General features: G+C 39.5%; 2 protein-coding genes across 2 annotated transcripts; both read left to right on the top strand.

The window, feature by feature from the left end:
- The first annotated feature begins 1,284 nt into the window (after positions 1-1,284).
- On the top strand, positions 1,285-10,306 carry LOC131218652 (serpin-ZX-like). The gene is made up of 2 exons (XM_058213325.1): positions 1,285-1,924; positions 9,294-10,306. Exons 1-2 carry the CDS (start codon positions 1,529-1,531, stop codon positions 10,074-10,076), a joined length of 1,179 nt encoding a protein of 392 aa, XP_058069308.1. The 5' UTR covers positions 1,285-1,528; the 3' UTR covers positions 10,077-10,306.
- A 9,286-nt stretch (positions 10,307-19,592) lies between these two features.
- On the top strand, positions 19,593-23,131 carry LOC131219131 (serpin-ZX-like). The gene is made up of 2 exons (XM_058214132.1): positions 19,593-20,209; positions 22,833-23,131. The coding sequence occupies exons 1-2, from the start codon at positions 19,714-19,716 to the stop codon at positions 23,129-23,131; spliced, it is 795 nt and encodes a 264-aa protein (XP_058070115.1). The 5' UTR covers positions 19,593-19,713.
- Positions 23,132-23,148: the final 17 nt, after the last annotated feature.

Raw genomic sequence — 23,148 nt, 5'->3', positions numbered from 1 at the left:
TTTTCCCTTAGTAATCTCTCTTTCCTCTCATATCCTCTTAATTCCTCCCTTTATAAAATGGGAGACGTATTCCTTGTAACTTAATCTAAATGGAGAGAATATCCAAAAAGAATAAGAAGGAAAAATACCTATTGCTAATTAGGCCAGCCTTTAGATGATCTAAACCATTAATTGTAGTCTGTGGGCCATCTTAACCATATAATCAGACTAGTGATCAAATCCTCCCTACTCCCTTAGTGGTTAGGTGGACTGTTGGGCATTGACCGTCCATCTTCAGCTTTGTGTGAAGGTCCCAAGATCATGCAGATACCATCAAATCATGTGGGCCTACCCATCTAGGCCGGTCAATAAGGGTGTGTTTGGACGGGCAAATCCCATGGGATTGGATTGTATTAGGGTAGATTGCACCCTTTTCGAGAAATTAATGGTTGCGTCAGTGGATTGCTTACAATCCCATGGGATTGCTATATCCAGCGAGTCACATGCTGGGATGTTTGGACGGGCGGACAGGATTTTCCCTATCCAGCCCTTGTCGTGTTTGGACGGGCATGGGATTGCAACCTATCCCATATGATACATGAGAATCGTTCCCATTGGTGTGACCAATAGGAATCTTTGCTCAGATCTGTATTTAGTATTTATGGTTTAAATATGGGTTTGCACCTGATAGACGGAGTGGATTTACATGCATATACACAATGGGCTCCACATGAGTTTTATATCATCAACCAGGAAACAGGTGCGCATCTCCGCGGGATTTCGCATGTAGCAGCGAAATACCCCCAATATCCAACAAGGAAATCCCAAATCCAACACAAAATCCATCCAAATCCACCCTCCAATCCCATCATTCTTTACTCCTACGCCGCCCATACCTCAATACGGACGCTGTTGGATTCAAGAAATCTATCCACCCTAATACCACCTACTCCAGCGCATGATGCCCGTCCAAACATGCCTATATGATTTTTTTTCCTCAAGTAATCTCTCTTTCCTCCCATATCCTCTTGATTCCTCTCTTTATAAAATAGGAGACTTTCCTCCTAACTTAATCTAAATGGAGAGAATATCCAAAAAGAAAAAGGAAAAATACCTATTGCTAATTAGGCCAGCCTTTAGATGATCTAAACCATTAATTGTAGTTTGTGGGCCATCTTAACCATATAATCAGACTAGTGATCAAATCCTCCCTGCTCCCTTAGTGGTTAGGTGGACTGTTGGACATTGACCGTCCATCTTCAGCTTTGTGCGAAGGTCCCAAGTTCATGCAAATACCATCAAATCCTGTGGGCCAACCCATCTAGGCCGATCAATAAGAGAACTGCTACGATAATTTCAGGCAAAACCAAGGGCAGTTTGTAAGGCTTCATCTATTCATTAGGCACTGCAAGCCGGCCAACTTCTGTCTTATTAGCTGGTAATTCAGCTTCTGAAAATTTCATCTCTCTGCCAAAACAAGCCTCTGGACAGAGCTCAAACTTCTCCAAGGGCTTCTCCTCAGCCTCTGTTCATAGCTCAAACTTCTCTAATGGCTTCTCCTCAGCCAGCCAGCATTCTCAACACTGATTTCTGTCTGCAAATAGCAAAACGTGTCGGACTAAAGGAGATTGAAAAAGGGTTGAACTTCGTGTTCTCTCCGCTATCTGTCCATGTCGTCTTGAGCATGATCGCCACTGGATCGAAAGGACATACATTAGAACAGATGCTTCAGTTCCTGAAATCTGAAAGCATTGAGGAACTCAACTCGCTTTCTTCTCGACTTGTTCATCTCATATCCACCGAAGGAGCTGGCATCGGTGGACCCCATCTATCATTTGCTAATAGCGTATGGGTCGAGCAATCATTTTCTTTGAAACCCACCTTCAGAGATATTGTAAATTCCATTCACAAAGCGGAAGCAAGGGCGGTCGATTTTCAAACGAAGGTGCGTAATTTTCACTTCTGTTTTACTGCTTTTCCATTTCACTTTATTAACTGCTCTTGTGAATCTTGCTCCTCAAAGATGATGCAGTGCCGAACACTCTACTAGAATTTCAAAATATCTGAGTACAATCAATGTTAGAGTAGATCAGGTAATCGTATTACATTGTAATATTTCCTTATTTGTTAAAGATGTGTATCTGGTAAGATCTATTTCATCTTTTCTATATTTCTATTATTCTGGATCAAATAAATGTTGGGTTTTTTTTTCAAAATAAGAAGAAAAAATATTTTAATTTATAAAGGATTTTGGTAAAAGAAGGGTCGTGGCTTTGGTGATTGTTGGTGTGAATGGTGATGCCTCTTGGAAAAGGAAGCATTTTTTGAATTTGAAATGAAGGGATGCCATTGTTGAAAAGAAATCACCATTGATGAAAAGACACTACGGAAGAAAATGTCTTTTCATAAAAAGGGCCGTAAGCATTTCTTGTGATTCTATATAAACCCATCTTTGGGTCAATCCGAATTCACAATTCCAACAATCTGCTCTCCATCTTCTTCTTCTTCACCATTTTCGTTTTTGGAAGGTTTTTTGAAAGATACAGTTTTTTAGGCGCTAAACTATAAATAATTGGGCAGTAAATTAAAAACAGTTTTCAGGGGGTAAATTGTAACAGCATAGAAATTAGGGTTGTATGCTGTAAAAGTATGTTCGGGGTACGGTTTTCGATTTTGCAGGCTGAAACCCACATTTCTCCAGTCTTGGAGAAGAGGCTTATTGTATCCTGGAGGCACATTTGTTGTAACCCTCTTACAAATTGGTTTAATCGCCAGTAGGGTGCGAATATCGCCTCAAAGATAGTGACATCATAATGCACCTTAAGCCTTCTTTAAGTGATTTATTTTTTATTTTTCCGCCTCAACAATAACAATTTTAAGGCGATGTTATGGCGTGGTCCTTAATTTTTTGTTGGGACCTGCCGGAATGTGTAGTTTCATCTTCAAATTTGAATGAATTTCTCGTGGCAAGAGTCCACTTAAAAAAAAAAAAAAAATAAAGGTGATATTATGTCCTCTTCTATGAGTCATTCTGACTTTGTTCGAATTGTGCCGTTCGACGGCTGAAATTTTCTTTAATGGCAATCGATGGTTCATCTCTTCTTCATATCACTAAAGCCGGATCATGTGCTCACTCAAGATCCTCCTTCACCACCATCTGACAATGATACGTTAGAACAAATTCAGAAAAGACAAAGTTGGGAGCGTAACGACTACCTATGCAAAGGTCATATCTTCAATGCTCTTTCTGATTCGTTATACATTATTTACCATCAAAAGAAGACTGCTAAGGATCTGTGACAGACATTGCTCACTAAATACACATTAGAGGACGAAGGCAACAAAAAATTTCTTGTAAGTCAGTTTTTAGAATTCAAAATGTTGGATAAAAAACCTGTCCTTGATCAAGTACATAAGTTACAGGTCATCATCCAATAGATTATTGTCGATGGCACTAATCTCGATGAATCCTTCCAAGTATCCACCATTATTGCTAAACTTTCACCTAAATAGAAAGATACTAGAAAATCATTGAAATAGAAAAAATAGAAAATGTCCTTGGAGGACCTCCTAATGTTTCTTCGAATAGAAGAAGAATCTAGACTCTGTGACAAAAATAAAGAACAACAGGAGGCCCTAAATAACGCTAATATAGTCAAGAATAGTGTGAATCAGGAATTAGGGAAGTCACCTTTCAAGAAAGATGATAGGCTCAAATCTAATAACCAAGGGTTCAAAAAGAACACATCCAAGAAGGGTCCATGCCTCTTTTGCAAAATCTATGATCAATTTAAGAAAGACCGCCGAAAATACAGAAAAAAAAAATACGAGAAAAGAAACGGCAAGTCAATATAACGGAAGAAATGAATCTCGCAGCTGTCGTCTCTGTAGTTAATATGCTAAATGAGGATGTTGAATGGTGGGTATATTCTAGCACTACTAGACATGTTTGTAGAAATTACAACATGTTCAATTCCTACGAATTAGTGGGGGGTAATCAAGAACTATATATGGGGAATGCCTCCATATGCAAGGTTGTAGGAAAAGGGAAGGTATGTCTTAATCTAACTTCCGAAAAAGTCCTTACTCTAAACGATGTGCTGCATGTACCAGATATTAGGAGAAATCTTATATCAACTAGTCCACTGACTAAGTTTGGATTCAGACTCCTATTTGAATGCAATAAATTAGTTATGTCTAAAAATGGGGTATATGTAAGGAAAGGCTATGTATCCAATGGAATGTTCAAATTAAACCTTATAAATGAAAATTCTTCTTCCGTTTATATCCTTGATTCACATGATGTTTGGCATGCTAGATTAGGACATATTAGTTATCATAGAATAGATAATATGTTTAATTTTAATTTAATTCACAAGTATACAAAACCTAATAACAAATGTAGTATTTGTGTACAATCCAAAATAACTAGAAGACCATTTCCAATGGTGGAAAGAAAATCTCAACTCCTAGACCTAGTTCATAGTGACATATGTGAAATGAGTAGCTTAATAACAAGAGGGGAAAAGAGGTACTTCATAACCTTTATAGATAATTTCTCCCGTTATACATTAGTATACCTATTGAAGAATAAAGATGAGGCATTACAAAAATTCAAGATATACAAGGCAGAAGTTGAGAACTAATTATACCGAAAGATTAAAATTCTAAGGTCGAACAGGGGAGGAGAATATCTATCTTTAGAATTCTCGAAGTTTTACAATACTCATTGTATAATTCACCAAATTACAGCTCTCTATTCACCCCAACAAAATGGGATAGTAAAACGGAAAAACGGGTCTCTCATAGACATGGTAAACTCTATGCTCAATAATGCAGGTTTAAGTTTAAGATTTTGAGGCGAAGCTCTATTGATTGTCTGTCATATCTTTAATAGGATACCTCACTCTAAGACTTGTAAGACTCCATATGAACTATAGAAGAATAGGATTCCTAACATCTCATACTTTAAGGTATGGGGTTGTAGAGCCGTAGTTAAGCTTACTGATCTTAAAAGGCTCAAGATGGGGTTGAGATCTCTTGAATATATTTTCATAGGATATGCACAAAATAGTAAAGCTTATAGGTTTCTAGTTGTAGAATCTAATCATACGATCCCGATAAACATTATAATAGAATCTAGAAATATCGAGTTTTATAAAAATTCATTCTCCTCTATAATTAGAAAAGAGACAAGACCTTAAGATCCTAGTACAAGCAGTAGTTCTCAAATACCTGATCAAGATATCGGCAGTCTCGATAAAGAGGACATAAAACCTAGAAGGACCAAGAAGATCAGAAAATGTACGTCTTTCGGATCCGACTTCTACCTTCTCCTAATAGAAAGAGATAAAAATAACATAACAAAAGAAACCATGTTGATATATAACATAGATTCGGTAACAATAGATGATGCCCTTAGATCTCAGGATGCTTCTTTTTGGAAGGAAGCTATAAATGATGAGATGGATTCTATATTGCAAAATAGAACATGGAAACATGTGGATCTGCCCCCAGGATCAAAACCAATAAGCTGTAAATGAATTTTAAAAAGAAAATTAAGAGCAGATGGAACTACAGAAAAGTTTAAGGCTAGATTAGTGGATAAAGGATTTACACAGAAAGAATGTATTGATTTTTTCGATACCTATGCTCCAGTAGCAAGGATATCAACTATCCGAGTTTTAATTGCTCTAGCATCCATTCATAAGTTAGAAATTCATCAGATGGATTTAAAGACAGCTTTTTTAAATGGTGACATCGAGAAAGAGGTTTATATGGAGCAAGCAGAAGGTTTTATAATTCTAGGACAGGAAAATAATGTGTATAAATTGATCAAGTCGCTATATAGACTTAAACAAGCACCTAAGCAATGGCATGAAAAATTCGATAAAATATTCACCTCATATGGCTTTAAGATTAATGAATCTGTTAAATGTGTGTATCTTCGAAATTCTCTAATAATAAAAGAGTAATTATATGTCTCTATATAGATGATATGCTAATATTTAGTGCATGTTTAGAAGTTATAAATAACACTAAAAGATTCTTATCATCTAGTTTTGACATGAAAGATATCGGTGAAGCTAATGTGAATTTAGGTATCAAGCTATTAAGAAACAATGGTGGTATAACTCTATCTCAATTACATTATATTGAAAAGATACTTAAAAAGTTTGATCACTATGATTAGAACGTAGTTTCTACTCCTTTTGATTTTAATATCAAGTTAATAAAAAATGAAGGTCGTAGTGTATCTTAGTTTGAGTTTTCTAAAGTGATTAGCAGTCTTATGTATGCTATGATTTCTACTCGACCTGATATTGCTTTTACAGTAGGTAAATTGAGTAAGTTTACAAGTAATCTAAGTTTAGATCATTGGTGGACTAAGATACGTAGATTGAAGGAAAAGGGTATTTTTTTAATTCACCGGATTCCTAGGGAAGGAACGGTCCAGCCGATGGATTGGCTAAGGCAGCGGCAATGCAGCAGCTTCAGTCCACTCTCTTTTCTGTCGCTGACCTCCCAGTTCATGTTAGGGGCCTTTACAAATTAGACAAGATGGGTTTGGGCTCAATTAGGGAGACCAATTGATAGGGGCTTGCATGTTGTTCAAGTTATACAGGTTTTTTTTCCCGAGCTTTCCTAGCTAGTTTTTGTCCCAGGGAGGCCGTTTTGTTGTATATCTTTGGCTTTTGAAATATATATACACACCCTGTCTTTTGAAAAAAAAAAGTTTAGATCATTGGAATACTGTCTTTAGAGTACTCAAATACTTGAGAAAAACAATTAACTATGGTTTACATTTTTTTGGTTACCCTAGTGTACTTGAAGGGTATAGTGATGCAAGTTGGGTTATTGATTCTAATGAATCCAAGTCTACCAGTGAATGAATTTTTACACTTGGAGGAGCTGTCATTTCTTGGGAATCCAAGAAACAAACTTGTATATTTCACTCTACCATGAAATCTTAATTCATACCTTTGGCAGCTAGTAGTAAAGAGGTAGAATGGTTAAGAAACCTATTATTAGAAATACCATTATTGGTAAGGCCATTACCACCGGTCTCTATCTACTGTAATAGTGAAGTGACACTATTAAAGGCATATAACAAGACTTATAATGAAAAATCCAGACATATTAGTCTAAGGCATAGTTTTGTGTAGCAACTACTTGGTGACGGTGTTATAACAATACAATATGTACGATCTATCTAGAATCTAGCGAACCCGTTCACCAAGGGACTAGCAAGGGATGTTGTCGGTAGAACATCAAGAGGAATGGGACTTAAGCTAATTTCACAGACACCGGATGAGGGAAACTCAACCTAAGTTAATAGGTTCAATGGGCAAAGTACCTCACAAGAAGTGGCTGAAGCAGCACTGTACGTTTTCTATCTGTCTCATTCCTGGATGTATGTATAGTGTTGTGTACCTATAATGATAAAAAGGAGGATGAGTTGCTGCTCTTAATGAGTTCTTTCAAGGGTGCTATAGTTAAAGGGCATTCATAAGGACTCACCTATATGAGTATTGGAAGTGGGGTCGCTTCCTGATGTTCGAGAGTTTTTGGTTACTCTCATGAACTCATGAATCAGGACAGAGCATAAGCCGTTAATGTGTTATAATTTTAAAACACATGACAATTGAAATATATGTGTATGTAACATGTCTGGTTGTGTCATATAGAATATTTAGTTCAAGACCATGGTCACTAAGGATTCTGATTCAACTTTGATTTATTTACACTAAGTGAAGGTTCAAGTCCATAAGACACCTTCTCCTATGCATATATTTTCCTTACATACCCTGACCTCTGTATTTTGAAAAATAGTGGGGGATTGTTGGGTTTTTTTCAAAATAAGACGAAAAAATGTTTTAATTTATAAAGGATTTTGGGAAAAGAAGGGTTGTGGCTTTGGTGATTGTTGGTGTAAATGGTGATGTCTCTTGGAAAAGTTAGTATTTTTTGAATTTGAAATGGAGGGATGCCATTGTTGGAAAGACACCACTATTGACGAAAAGACACCATGGAAAAAGATGTCTTTTTATGAAAAGGGCCTTAAGCATCTTTTGTGATTCTATATAAACCTATCTTTGGGTCAATCCGAATTCACAATTCCAATAATCTCCTCTCTATCTTCTTCTTCTTCACCATTTTTGTTTTTGGAAGGTTTTTTGAAAGATACAGTTTTTTAGGCGCTAAAATGTAAATAATTTTTGGGCAGTAAATTACAAATAATTTCAGGGGGTAAATTGTAACAGCACGGAAGTCAGGGTTATATGCTGTAAAAGTGTGTTCAGGGTGCGGTTTTCAGTTTTGCAGGTCGAAACCCACATTTATCCTGTCTTGGAAAAGAGCCTTATTGTATCCTGGAGGCGGATTTGTTGTAACCCTCTTGCAAATTGGTCTAATCACCAGTAGGGTGCGAATATCACCTTAAAGATAGCGACATCATAACGCGCCTTAAGCCTATCTTTAAGTGATTTATTTTCTATTTTTCCGCCTCAACAATAACAATAAATAAGTTACAGTTTTCACAATGTAGTCTGTTATGCTTTAACAATCAAACAGTTGAGCAAGTGAGTTTCACTTTCTCAAATTCTAAGAAGTTGAAAGGATTAAGTGAGACCTACTCCCAATGGCTGATTGATCTTTGATCTACTCTGATTGTTTACATATACTGGATCATTTCTTGCAATGTAGATGAACAATCTGGTGTTAGAAACTTGTGAATTGTGACCATGGTGGACCCCATGACATGCATCCTACCCATGAGGTATCTCTGATGGCAGCATATCAATCGGTGCATGATATGCTGCCCAAAATACCATTCGGTATATGCCATGCTTCTTCATTATGCCTAACTGGTTCAATCCATGATCACCATCCATGTCGAATGGACAGCTTTCATCTTCCATCTCCTGTTTTCTGAATTTTACACCAACGTGCCGTAGTTTAAAAACTTGAAAATCCAATTCAACTTGATATCCAGCCAGCTTGGTTGAGGTCATGAGTTCGAATCGATCATCAGCACTTCAAAAAAAGTGTCTCGACTCGAGTCAACCAACTAGGCAAGCCGACTCGATGAGTCAAGTAGACCGAGTCAGACTCCTCAGCAAGTTTCACAGTGACTAGGCTAGATTTCCAGTCGAGTTGACTCGGTTGAGTTCAACTCAAGTCACTGAGTTTTAGAACTGTGGTTGTAACAGAGAATTTTCACACACTGAGAAAACCAAGGTAGTTTGCTAGTGTGCCAAAATCGGGGCCATCTGTGACGATGATAATGAATAAGTATTATGATGTTGATGAAGGGTGATGAAGCAATAAAGGATGTGAACGCATGGGCCGAAAACGCGACTCATGGGCTTATCACAGAGATTCTTCCTTCGGGGCCTACTTATGAATCCACCGTACTTGTTCTTGCAAATGCACTCTACTTCAAGGGAGCTTGGAACGAGAAGTTCAACGCATCAGAAACCATTCAAAGGGAATTCTACCTGCTCGACGGAAATAGCGTCCAAGTAGCCTTCATGACCAGCAAGATGAAGCAATTCATACGCTTGTTCGACGGATTCAAAGTCCTTAAACTCCCTTACCAGAGAGGCCAAGACAAAAGGCAGTTCGCAATGTATTTCTTCCTCCCCGATGAGAGGGACGGGCTGCAAGATCTAGTACAAAATTTGAGTTTGGACCCCAAGTTCTTGGATCAATATACAAGGCTCTATGAAGTCAAAGTCGGCGAGTTTAAAGTGCCGAGGTTCAAGATCTCATTTGGGTTCGAAGCATCGGAGATCATGAAGGAAATGGGACTGGTTTTACCCTTCTCAGATCAAGCTGAGCTTGATGAGATGGTAGAATACGTGCAGAATCATGGTGTGATCAGAGTCTCCGAGATCTTCCACAAGGCTTGCGTGGAGGTTAATGAGGAAGGGACTGAAGCTGCTGCAGTGACAGCAGCCCGGATGGAGTGGCGTATGGCTATGACGCCCATTGAATTTGTAGCGGATCACCCATTCATGTTCATGATCAGAGAAGAGGTTAGTGGGGCTGTATTGTTCAGCGGGAACATGATAAATCCGTCGTTGATAGCTTGATTATCTCTGAACCGATCATTAGGAGCATTTCCATGTATAGTTCTGCTGGAAATAAATACAGATTCGAGCACTATATGCAAGCTCAAGAACTGTTACTTTGTCATTGATCTGTAAGTCAATGAAAGCAGGGTGATGCCATTTATTTCAAATGATGATCAGACCAACTACAATTCAAGTTGGATCGAAGCGATATTTGATTCGAATTTTGTGGGAAATGCAATTCCATTCAATTCAATAGGACGTCCAAACTTGGCCCTAGTTCAGAAAAGTTGAATGTAGGCAAGAGCATTTGGGGTACACTTTTACATTTGGATTGTGAATTTTAAAGAGTTGAAAGATAATTTTGAGTTCTGGTTTTGCAATATCAGATTGGTCCCAGTTGGATGTAATGGGTTAGGCCTCATGTTTAGAGGCTTTTGTGTAATGTAATCTTTCCATTGGGTTTCAATGATGTAATTTGTAATAGATCACCTTCTTTGGCTTTCTTTCTAATAAAATATCATCATCTTTCAACCAAAATAATAAATAAATCAGATCGGTCCCTTAAAATGGATTACAAAAAAAATGTTTGAAGATGGAGAGGCTGTGATCGTTCCAATCTTGTGGACATCAATTACTTGCTCAAGTATTGGATTTCAATGGATTAAGAGAACTGTCGAATAAATGATTGTTTTATACTCGTTTTCCATATGAAAAATGATTTGTTTCGATCATGATTCAAAATTTGAAGCCGTTTCATTCTCTTCTTCGTCGAAGAACTCTGAGCATTATGTTTCAACTATCCAACTGCACTTGAATGCGCATGCACTATGCTAGTAATAGCGGAGAGGGTGAGGATCAATGCAAGCTTCCTAATTTGCGGAAGATCATTGGTGCTTCTCTACAACAGCAATGCAATTCTTTTCATTGCTGTTGATGATGATGGTCATGATCGCTAGGCTTATGAAGCAGCCCACCCAGTGAATTCGTGGATTGAAAGCTCAGCAAACAGCCTGATCAAAGAGCTTCTTCCATCTCAATCTCTTAATAGCTTTACCATGCTTGTTCTTGCAAATGCAATCTACTTCAAAGGTGCCTGGAGTTAGGCATTTTATGTGTCAAAGACCCAAGACAGTGCATTCTACCTCCTCGATGAAAGCATCGGCTGAGTGGCCTCCATGACGAGCAGCAAGAAGCACTTCCTCCGCTGCTTCAATGGATTCAAAGTCCTCAAACTCCCTTACCAACAAGGAAACACCGACAGTCGATTCTCCGTGCATTTCATCCTCTCACACGGGAGACAGATTGCCAAATCTCATAAAGAATTTTGATTTCGACTCCAGCTTCTTGGGTCATCATATCAAGCTCTGGGAATTTGAAGCCGGCAGGGTTCAGCTCCCACAGTTCAAGATCTCATTTGGGTTCGAAGCTTCAGGGATTATGAAGGAATTGGGGTTATATTCACCATACTCAGAAGAAGGCAGGCTTACAGAGATGGTAGACTATCACGAACTGTCTCAGAGATATTCCACAAGTCATTTGTTACAGTTAGTGAGGAAGGGACTGAAGCCGCTGCTCGTGTGATATACAGTCGTGGCAGCTCACATCAACGTCAGATGGATTTTGTAGCAGACCACCCATTGACAATGGGGAAATCACGTTCACATGTACACGCACGCCACCACGCTACGCAGCACGCATGAAGGAGGGCTCCACCGTTGATCTGGATCGATGACGACGTCCAGGGATGGCCCCTTAACTAGAAGATGGAGTTTTAGTTCCTTGGAGTGGGCCCGATAATCAAGTAAAACCCATCATGGGATCTCATGATAGGGGCCTACTAGTCGGATTAAGTTCATATTTTAAGTTTTGATTATTTATGTTATTTAGAATATCATGAATATTTTAGATTTTTTTTATTAGTTTTTGTTTTAGTTTACTTCATCACCAAGTAATAGTTGCATACATGGCGTGAGTTTTGGAGTATAGGGTTTTCCCCATAAATAGGTGTTCACTCCTCAAGTATAGGGTTGTGATGTAGTAATAAACTCGGTGAGACCGAGGTCGAATCCACAGGGACTGAAACTTGTACGTTTCTTGAAACTAGGTAGAAATAGAACTAGCCTAAGATATAATCAAAATCAAATGTAAATTTAAGGAATAATTGTGGAATAATTATCTAAAACTTAAGGAATTCAGAGAAGGGAAACTAGGGATTCAGACGAGGGAAACTAGGGATTCAGAGGATCCACTTGTAGGGATTAGGGAGATCTTTTGCCTGCATCAGGAATCATGGAAATCAAACTGAACTTACTTGATCTGGTTTTCAAGAGATGAAAGGTATATGAATTAGAATGGATTCCATCATCTAACCATGTCCAGGAGACAAAGCAAATAACAGGATTAAACTAATTACCAACCAATCAAAAGTACATAAAAGTTAGGAAGGGTACGATCATCCAACCATCCCCAAGAGACGATGGTGAACAACGGGGCTTCCTGACGTCATAAACATCCAAAAAGAAAGAAAAAGAGATATTCAAAGCCGTTGCAGACCCATTGTAATTTCAGTCACAACAGACCATTAAAGACTAAAAAAACATTCCATTAATACAAATCAACTTCAGTTCATGAATTTAAATGAAAAGCAGGAAATAGTATCTCCCATCTCGCCACAAGCTTCACCTCTTAGCCCTAGCTAAGAGGATTAGCTACACATGAATGGGCTGATTAAACAACAAAATAAAAATAAAAAAAAGAAAAGAAAAGAACAAGAAGGAAAGAGAGAGAAAACCCAGCCGCTGCTTCCAATCCTCCAACCGAGCACCCTGTACTCTCACCCGCACCTTCCCATTCTCTCTCTGCTCCACGACCAGGCACCAAGCTCCTTTTTTTTTCTCCTCCTCCAGCCATCCTCCCTTCTCTCCTTTTATCCTTCCTACCGATGGAGAGTGCGAAAGACCCCTTTACGCACAGCAGCATGCACAGCAGTCATATTCCAACTAGGAGTAGGATTTCATTCCTGCGCATCCTGTTTTTACACAGGGACGATCGGATGCTGATTCCATGCGTACATGCGTATGGGTCTGAAAAAAACACCATGTGTCCGGTCTTGTCTACCTCCTGGGATGAATGAACGGTCCAGATGGACGGGCCGACCCCTGGTATGATCACGGAATGGCCCTGATTGGCCGGGGGCGTGCGGGCTGCGTAAACAGGGCCTGAGACTATCGGCGCTGGACTCTCGGTGGGGCCCACTTACCTTGTCGTTTGAGAAATCCAAACCATCCATTAAATTCCTCTCGAAATTTCAGTCAGGAAGGGTTTCTTCTACTTGGGTTTAGTGCGGTCCATCAAATCGCATCTCTCCACCGTCTGCCTTCATTTTTGGCGATCAACAGCCGGCCTCCGATGTCTCTTGAAATTCCGCCATCTAGGCGAGGATGATAGGGGGCAAGGGCTTCTGATGGACGGTCTGGATCAGTCCATTGAATCATGGAGGTGGCCCACAAGAAAGAGCCGGAAGCTCTGTTGCGTTCGCAGGGAAGGAATTGAGTTGGAGAGGGAGAGCTCGGTTAGCACTTGCTGACCGAGGTGTGTATTTCTGGTGTGCGTCCGGTGCACCTGTGTAATGTGTACATGCACTCCCTGTATGGGTCCCACAGAGATGTTTGTGAGAAATCTACTCCGTCCATCTAGTTCTTCACCTGATTCAAGGCATTGAGACCGAAGATGAGGTGTATCCATAGATCAGGTGGGCCCCAGATCAGTGATTTGTGGGCTGATCTGTCCGTTGGGCCACTTTCACAGTGATCCAAGAGCTGAAATTTTACGTGTACGGTTCATTTATGGTCCTCAGGCCACGTATAAAGTTTCGAGCTGAATGGATGGTGGGAACGCTGTGATCTTGCATTCTGCTTAACTTTCAGGCCACTTGAGCTTCAGTTTCTCGATTTTCGCGGACCCCTGGTGTATAATTCCGTCGCTTTTGGTCTTCTAGAGTCCGTTCCTTGCCTTGGTAATTCTGGAGCGTCAAATCCATGCATTTACCACCCTTTTTCAGTCTAGGCTCTTAAACACACCCTGCATTACAAACACGATTAAATCAGCCATTAAACGGTATTATGTTTGTAGATCCAAGTAATAACTGGGGTCTAATATGCAATATTTGACCCTCAACAATAGGCACCCCCTGTAGTTCTTATGATTCATTGAAGTTTAATAAAAATTCCTGCAAGTTTTTTCTATTATCTGAGTTTCTGAGTTGTGAAAAAATTCAAGCGGGTGCAAAGCCCTCCCTTTTCACAGGGCTAACTACCGTGGTGCGAAGCCACATCTATCCCCATCTGTCCCTACTATTTTCCATCTATATATCTCACCTTCTACAGCCATCCTCGCCTCGAATCCATCAGTTTTGCAGCGGTTTTTTTCCCCTACAGATAGTTTCCAGAATCTGGCCCTACAAGAGGGCTGAAAATTCGGCAGAGTACCACGTATAGCCCGAAGCTCGGATCGCCTTGAAATTTTGGGGGTTTGGAGCCCACCCTTAGCCAACCAGGGCTAAGGAATCGGTTTCTGGGTGTGGGATACGCTCGCATGTGCGTCAGGCCCTGGCCCGCTGTCCGCTCGCGGGAGTTCTCCCGGGTTCATGTTTTCTCTTATTTTCCCTTTTTCATACCTATTTTCATAAACCCTAACCCTAAATTGCATTATCCTTAATTTATTTGAATTTTTTCCCACCCTAGGGTTTATTGAGTTGAAATTAGTGAATTCCTTAGATTAAGGATTGATTACTGTGCATGTGTGGATGATTATTTTTTATCTTTGAGTATTATTTGGTTCATAATTTTTATTGATCTAGGCATAACATATGTAGGCCTGGACTCGCATAGATTCCTCTTAATTGAATGTTTGGACTTTCATGTGAGATATGCAATTTGTGTAATTGTTTTTGAACTAACGTGATTTTAAGCCTGAAATCTCGCACATCATATTTGAATTTCATGTCCTGCATCACCCATTCATGTTCATGATTAAAGAAGAGGTTAGTGGGGTAGTGCCATTCATTGGGAATGGGCTCAACCCCTTGACGAGTTGCTTGACTTGTTAATGCATCTTTTACATGTTGCAAGAAAAACCTTTATGCAATTATCCATTTCTTAAACACACACACACACACACACAGACATTTTATTCCAAAAAAGAAGCCGTAAAGTAAGAGGTGTTGAAAATTTCTATGGGAAATAACCTCGAATGAAAAATAAAAGAAAATTGGAACCTCACACCTCATTAATGCATCTGCAGTAGGAAGAAGATTTTGAATCTCTGCTAGGGTGAGGCATGAACATAGTCGCTTGGAAATACGCAGAGTCATAGAGTCGAATTTGTGTTGAAATGACCCAAGCAAAGACATTTGAATTTGTGTTGAAATGACCCAAGCAAAGACATTTTTATAGACTTTATTCACGAATGGTCAAAAAATGTCTGATTGTTTCTAGTTTGGCAATGACGGGCTGGCCATTAGTAGATATCCGGTTGGGCTTGCGCGCGCATATGAACCTGGGTATAGCTTAGCACATTCATGAAGGATATATGAGTGGATTCTTATACATACACATTCTTTTCTCCATTCCCATCCAATGTGGGACGTACTTTTTTCACCAAGAAACAACAATCACTACAGAAAAAGACTAAAACCACAGATTCTTTTATCGTCTCTCTTCTTTTTTTTCAAAAAATTCTTTATTTCATTTGAAATATTTTCCACAGGAAGCCACTGAATTCTGGTATTACTGGCACCCTACAAACAATCTTAGACATTATTTTCCTCCTCAAAGCAACACAACTCAGTCATAGATCCTGTTGTTCCTCTTCCAAATCCCCCAAAGAATCCCAAAGAAAACAAGGGTCAAGTGAGTGCCAATCCAACCTTTAAAAGGACTGTTGAGCCATTCAAGCAGTATTGATCAAATCAAAGCATTACCGTCTGATTTTGCCTCCCAATAAATGTGAACAATTGCTTCTAGCTGTGCATTTCCATTGGATGGCTGGGAGCATCAGATGGGAGAGCTGTAGGGGCATTTCCATCCCTAGATGGGGTCCACCAGATCAGAGGCTTAGGTTACAGGAAGGTTGGTCCCTCTGGTATCATTTCTGGTTGAGAAAAATAAAAATAAAAATCTACCATCTGCATGCCCTAAACTTATTCACCTGCAAGTAAATGCTATTCAACTGTTTGTGTGGGTCTATGTGTGTGTGCCATCCAACCTGCTCATCAAGTGAGTCCCACCATGATAATGATATCCCTAAAAAATCACATCTATACAATCATTAGGTGGGTCGCACCATAGCAGACAACCAACATGGGGGTTGGGTCATTCCACTTTCTTGGTGGGGTGACCCTTCTAGATGAGTTGGATTCCACACAACAATCTGTGGCCCCCCACAAAATAGAGTTGTATAATAAGCTTATTCTACAATGTTGTAGAGGATCTAGCCAGGCAGTATTATGCGAAACAATCAAGCGCACAATGTCCATACATGAGGCATATACAATTACATGTATGAGATCTGAACTGTCCATCTATTGTGCCCTACGATTAATAATCTAGAAATCAACGGGAGGATCTGTGCATTGAACTTTGACCCTATTTAGGCTGTTTTTCTTCCATCCACCCATTTGTAATCCTCAACATTAGTCCGATCAGCAGCCAGGATCACCCGACCGGTGTGATTTTTGGGGAAAGCTCCATCCATTTCAGGGCCCAATAGGTGAAAGGTTAAGATCTCATAGATACATACCGAGTCATGAATGTTTGATAACTAACTTAAAGATGGTATTGGGAGAGATTTGAATCCCTCTACAAAGAAATCAATAGTTTTACCTGGCTTGAAACTCAGCTGTCTCAACTCAACTCAGTGAGATTCTGAATCAAGTCAATTACAAATTCACACTTTCAAACTTGACGAGACTCATCGAGTCCGTTAGCTGATGGGATCGACTAAAACCAGATAAATCAATTCAATGGATGTGTTGAGAGATTCCAGTAAATCAAAGATTCAATCAAGTTCTTACATCAAACTAACCCAACTGGACGCGAAGTTCATTTGAGCTATAGATGGCGCGAGTAGAAGGAAACACAAGTAATCAACTAACATTCGAAGCATTTCTTATGAGTTGGGTCTTTGATAGGAAGGTTTTTACCAGCTTAGAAGTTGCAGTATCTGAGCTGGGGATGGTTAACAAGTTGCCATTATCAGACATGTAGAAATAATTTTAGTTGATCCTAATAACCAAATCTGCTACATGAAGGAAGTGCCTCACATTGAGCTTGAATAATAGGAAGAATTAGTTATCTAATTGTGTGATATGAACCAGTGGAAACTGTTCAATTGGCGCACATGCCCGTAGCTCCTGACCATCCAATCGATGGGCCACTAACCAAAGTCACATTGACTGAATGATCCTGGCCATTTGATCAGTGGACCTTCTACCATAAACTCATAAACTCTCCTTACTGTCCAAAACCAGGCCATTAACCAGACAGGAAGGACAGTCCAAGAGGGAAGGCACAATTGGATGGACTTGAATTGCATGGTGTAGCACATAGCACCAAGGTCATTACTGTGTGCTGTTGGAAAAGCTCTATTGAATCCACCATGATGTATGTCTTTTATCCACGCTGTCCATTTTCCCAGCTCATTTTATGGCATGAGCTCAAAAATGAGGCAGATCGAAATCTCAGGTGGACCACACCACAGGAAACAGAGGCGATTGAATGCCCACTAGTAAAAACTATTCTTAGAACCCAATGTAATGTTTTGGATCAAGTTGATGGTTGTGTTTTTCCTTCATCTAGGTCTGCACAACCTAATTAATAGGTTGGATGGCAAATAAACATCACAGTGGACCGTAGGAAGTTTTTAATGATGGGCATTCACTCACCACTATTTCATGTTGTTTACACCTGACCTGACATCATCAGATCCGATGGCTAATGCAAAAGGCCATAGTTTACATAATGACCCGAGAGAGTGCGTGCAATTGAATGGTTAGGTGGTAGTGGCATGCTCCAAGACGTTCAGTTCAATTCAAGCTGCATTTGGCTTTGGCTTGCCGGGCACATACACATCACACGAATGACTGAATTTGAGCCAAACACCTATGGCGTGGCCCACCTTAGATTTGGATCTGCCTCATTTTTGAGTTCATGCCCTAGGAGTAGGTAAAATGGATGAAGTGTGAACAAAACACGTCATGAGGGGGCCTATAGAGCTTTTCCAGCAGCACACATTACTGACGCCAGTGCTGTGTGCTACACCATGCAATCCGAGTCCATCCAATTGGATAGTCCGGATAGATTGGCATGGGCACTAGTTGGAGGCAGACCCTTTTAAGGTTATCTAGACAGGATCTCCTTGACTGGGAGGAGATTCGAACTGTTGGATGGGTCTAATCACCCCTCTAATTCTACAACATAAATGACCTTGAATTATGATCTACGGCTAAGATTGTTTAAGGGACAAGCTAAATGGACAATTTTATTCTCTCAATTGGGAGTTCAGATGAGACCAGAGATTATCCAGTCTATCCTTATCTCCTCATCTAAATCTTATGAGACCCACCCACTAGTGATTACTCACAAGTCCTATGTCCAACAATCCTGACCGCACATTTGTAGGCCATGGATCAAAGAGTAGGATCTTTCAATATGGAGAAGTACCCAGGGAAGCTAATCTATGGTGGGGCCCATCATATCAATGGTCTGAACCAGCAAACCAAACCTTTGCTCAGCTTGCATTTTAAATTCTTTTTATTTGGCTTTCAAGCCGTTGAAACAATGCTGAAATGCTGATATTGTTAATTAACATTTGGCGTGAATTACAATACATCCACATCCTAAAATGGGTATCAAACACTCTTAAAACTTCGATCGCATCACCTGAATTTCATACTGGTCATTGGTGACATAAATTACAGAATGTAATCCCACCGTTCATCCTGCAGGCCCCACCTTGGATGAACCACTGCCGACGATTATGTTGTTCAGATGACCCTAACCATCCAATCATTTACAAGGCATTTTTCGGATTGTTGGGGTTGCTCGGTCAGTGCTGACAGTTGTTGGATATGGACCCGTGGAGCCCACTTGTGAGCACCACTAATGTGTGGGTCCCATATGATTTTTTACTTAAGTAATCTCTCTTTCCTCCCATATCCTCTTGATTCATCCCTTTATAAAATAGGAGACTTTCCTCCTAACTTAACCTAAATGGAGAGAATATCCAAAAAGAATAAGAAGGAAAAATACCTATTGCTAATGAGGCCAGCCTTTAGATGATCTAAACCATTAATTGTAGTTTGTGGGCCATCTTAACCATATAATCAGACTAGTGATCAAATCCTCCCTGCTCCCTTAGTGGTTAGGTGGACTGTTGGACATTGACCGTCCATCTTCAGCTTTGTGCGAAGGTCCCAAGATCATGTAGATACCATCAAATCCTGTGGGCCCACCCATCTAGGCCGATCAATAAGGCTTCATCTATTCATTAGGCACTGCAAGCCGGCCAACTTCTGTCTTATTAGCTGGTAATTCAGCTTCTGAAAATTTCATCTCTCTGCCAAAACAAGCCTCTGGACAGAGCTCAAACTTCTCCAATGGCTTCTCCTCAGCCTCTGTTCATAGCTCAAACTTCTCTAATGGCTTCTCCTCAGCCAGCCAGCATTCTCAACACTGATTTCTGTCTGCAAATAGCAAAACGTGTCGGACTAAAGGAGATTGAAAAAGGGTTGAATTTCGTGTTCTCTCCGCTATCTGTCCATGTCGTCTTGAGCATGATCGCCGCTGGATCGAAAGGACATACATTAGAACAGATGCTTCAGTTCCTGAAATCTGAAAGCATTGAGGAACTCAACTCGCTTTCTTCTCGACTTGTTCATTTCATATCCGCCGAAGGAGCTGGCATCGGTGGACCCCATCTATCCTTTGCTAATAGCGTATGGGTCGAGCAATCATTTTCTTTGAAACCCGCCTTCAGAGATATTGTAAATTCCATTCACAAAGCGGAAGCAAGGGCGGTCGATTTTCAAATGAAGGTGCTTAATTTTCACTTCTGTTTTACTGCTTTTCGATTTCACATTATTAACTGCTCTTGTGAATCCTGCTTCTCAAAGATTTTTTTTTTTTTTTTTTTTTTACATCATTAATTAATTAAGGCTAAAGAAACTCAAAGATGATGCAGTGCCAAACACTCTACTAGAATTTCAATATCTGAGTACAATCAATGTTAGAGTAGATCACGTAATCGTATTATATTGTAATATTTCCTTATTTGTTAAGGATGTGTATCTGTTAAGATCTATTTCATCTTTTCTATATTTCTATTATTCTCAATAAAATAAACAAGTTACAGTTTTCACACCGTAGTCTGTTATGCTTTAACAATCAAACAGTTGAGCAAGTGAGTTTCACTTTCTCAAATTCTAAGAAGTTGAAAGGATTAAGTGAGACCTACTTCCAATGGCTGATTGATCTTTGATCTACTCTGATTGGATACACATACTGGATCATTTCTTGCAATGTAGATGAACAATCTGGTGTTAGAAACTTGTGAATTGTGACCATGGTGGACCCCATGACATGCATCCTACCCATGAGGTATCTCTGATGGCAACATATCAATCGGTGCATGATATGCTGTCCAAAATACCATTCGGTATATGCCATGCTTCTTCATTATGCCTAACTGGTTCAATCCATGATCACCATCCATGTCGAATGGACAGCTTTCATCTTCCATCTTCTGTTTTCTGAATTTTACATATCTTCTTGTGTAGTTTAAAAACTTGAAAATTACCGGATAACGTGTGAGGTAATATCCGAATCCCGATTCTGACTTCAAAAGCTTTCGAACCACAGGAAAGAAAGAAAATGAAATAAATTCTAATAAATTAAATTGATTAACCGATTAATAAAAACGAGTTAAACCCTTTAAAAGGGATCCAACAATGGAAAAAAATTAGTCAAATCCTCAAATCCTAGAATAATTAATAAAAGTAAATTAATTTATGAGGGTTTGAGCTAAGTCCAGGGTTTTGAAAAAATGTAAGGTCTTTTGGCTTCACCAAACCGTTCTCCTAATTATTCAAAGCTCTTTTCACGTTGAACTCCAAAGCCCGACGGATGAAGAGTTATAACAAATAAAATTATATTTATATAAAAACAAATTAAAACAGAAACGTCGCAATGGGTTTTCTTCCCTCCCCCGGTGAGAGGGGGGTTGGAAATGAAAAATTTATTTTAAGGGGATAAATGGATTGAAGAAAGGGCCCGAAAACGGGCGACCATTTGGGCACACAAAAATCTTCCTTTTCCCGGGGGTATTGAATCCCCGACTTGGTTTTGCAAATCCCAACTTCAAGGGCTGGGAAGAGAAGTAACGATCAGACCCTAAAGGGGGTTTTATGCTAGGGAAATCCAAAAGTTTGACCGGGAGATGCCTTTTTGCGGGTTAAAAAATTTTTACCGAAAAACAAGCACTAGGACTTTCATAACTTGCTCAGAGAATGGGACTGAACTGAACTCTCCAGCAGCCCCAAAAATTCTTGGCTTTATCAAATTTTTGGGTCAAAAAATTTTTCAAGATCCTTTGGGTTGAAAAATTAAGTAGAAAAAAGGGGTTTTTCAGGTTGATTTAAAAAGGTTGGTGGAATTAAAGGGGAAATGGGAAGGCCAAAAGAGGCCGGAATGAACCCCCGAGGAGAGGGCCCAAATTGACTTTGAGGGACCCCAAGTTTTGGACAAAAAAGGTTATTCCAAATTTTCGGGGAAAATGATTAAATTCATTTTTGAACTCGAGCATTAAAGGGGTTTCCAATAATATTTGGGTGGAAAAAAATATAGATTCAGCCCTTACAACCGAATTTTATTTGGGAGATGAAGGTCATGAACAGGCATGGGGCCCCAATTTAAAATTGAGTAACAAACACCATTCAAAGTTTTATCAAGGATATTTTCCAAATTTTTGGGGAAATGAATTCAAATTATTCCTTGAATTAAACCCATGGGCCCTTTCGGGAAAAATTGTTGGGTAGGAAGAAGATTTTGTCTTAATTTGTAAATTTTGGGGGTGAATTTAAAGAGTTGAAAAAATTTTGATTTCGGTTTTGAATTCAATTGGGGTCCCATTATTAAGGGTTAAAGGCCCTAGTTTGAAAGTTTTTGGGAAAATTTGGGGTAATTTTCCCTTTGAGGGGTTTTAAAAGAGTAATTTTAAAGTTCGGTTTCAAATTATTGGTAAGGGAAAGGGTTAAGGGAACTGGAAAAAATTTTTTTTAAAATTTTTCATATAAAAAAATTTGGGAATTTTTCAAAATTTCAATTCAAAAATTTGAACCTTTTCATTTTTTTCCAAAAATTTTGCATTTATTTTTTCCCAACAACCAAAACTGCACCGAAGCGCAGCACTTGCTATAAGGGAGAGGGGAGGACAAGCAAGCCCAATTTCAAATCATTGGGTTTTTAAAAGAAGCAATTCTTTTCTTGAGTTAATTGGTGGCTTATGAAGCGGCCCACCAAGTGAATTTGTGGTTAAACCAAAAAACCTGAAAAACCTTCCATCAACTCTAAAGTTTCCATGTTGTTCTTGCAAAGCTCACTTAAAGGTCCTGGAGCGGATTTGAGTGCCAAAGACCCAAGAAGTGATTTACCTTCTCATGGAGCATAGCTGAGTGGCCTTCATATATACAAAAGAACATTCCTTGTGTTAATGGACAAGTTAAACCCCTTCCAAAAGGAAACAGACATACTCCTGCTTTACCTCCAAGGGGCGAGCCAAATCTCATAAAGAATTTTGATTTCGACTCCAGCTTCTTGGGTCATCATATCAAGCTCTGGGAAGTTGAAGCCGGCAGGGTTCAGCTCCCACGGTTCAAGATCTCATTTGGGTTTGAAGCTTCAGGGATTATGAAGGAATTGGGGTTACATTCACCTTACTCAGAACAAGGCGGGCTTACAGAGATGGTAGACTATCACGAACTGTCTCAGAGATATTCCACAAGTCATTTGTTGCAGTAAGGGAGGAAGGGACTGAA

This window comes from Magnolia sinica, chromosome 11 (assembly GCF_029962835.1).
Source record: "Magnolia sinica isolate HGM2019 chromosome 11, MsV1, whole genome shotgun sequence".
Taxonomy (NCBI): domain Eukaryota; kingdom Viridiplantae; phylum Streptophyta; class Magnoliopsida; order Magnoliales; family Magnoliaceae; genus Magnolia; species Magnolia sinica.
The sequence above is the reverse complement of the archived record's forward strand: the minus strand, read 5'-3'. Positions and strand labels throughout refer to the sequence as shown.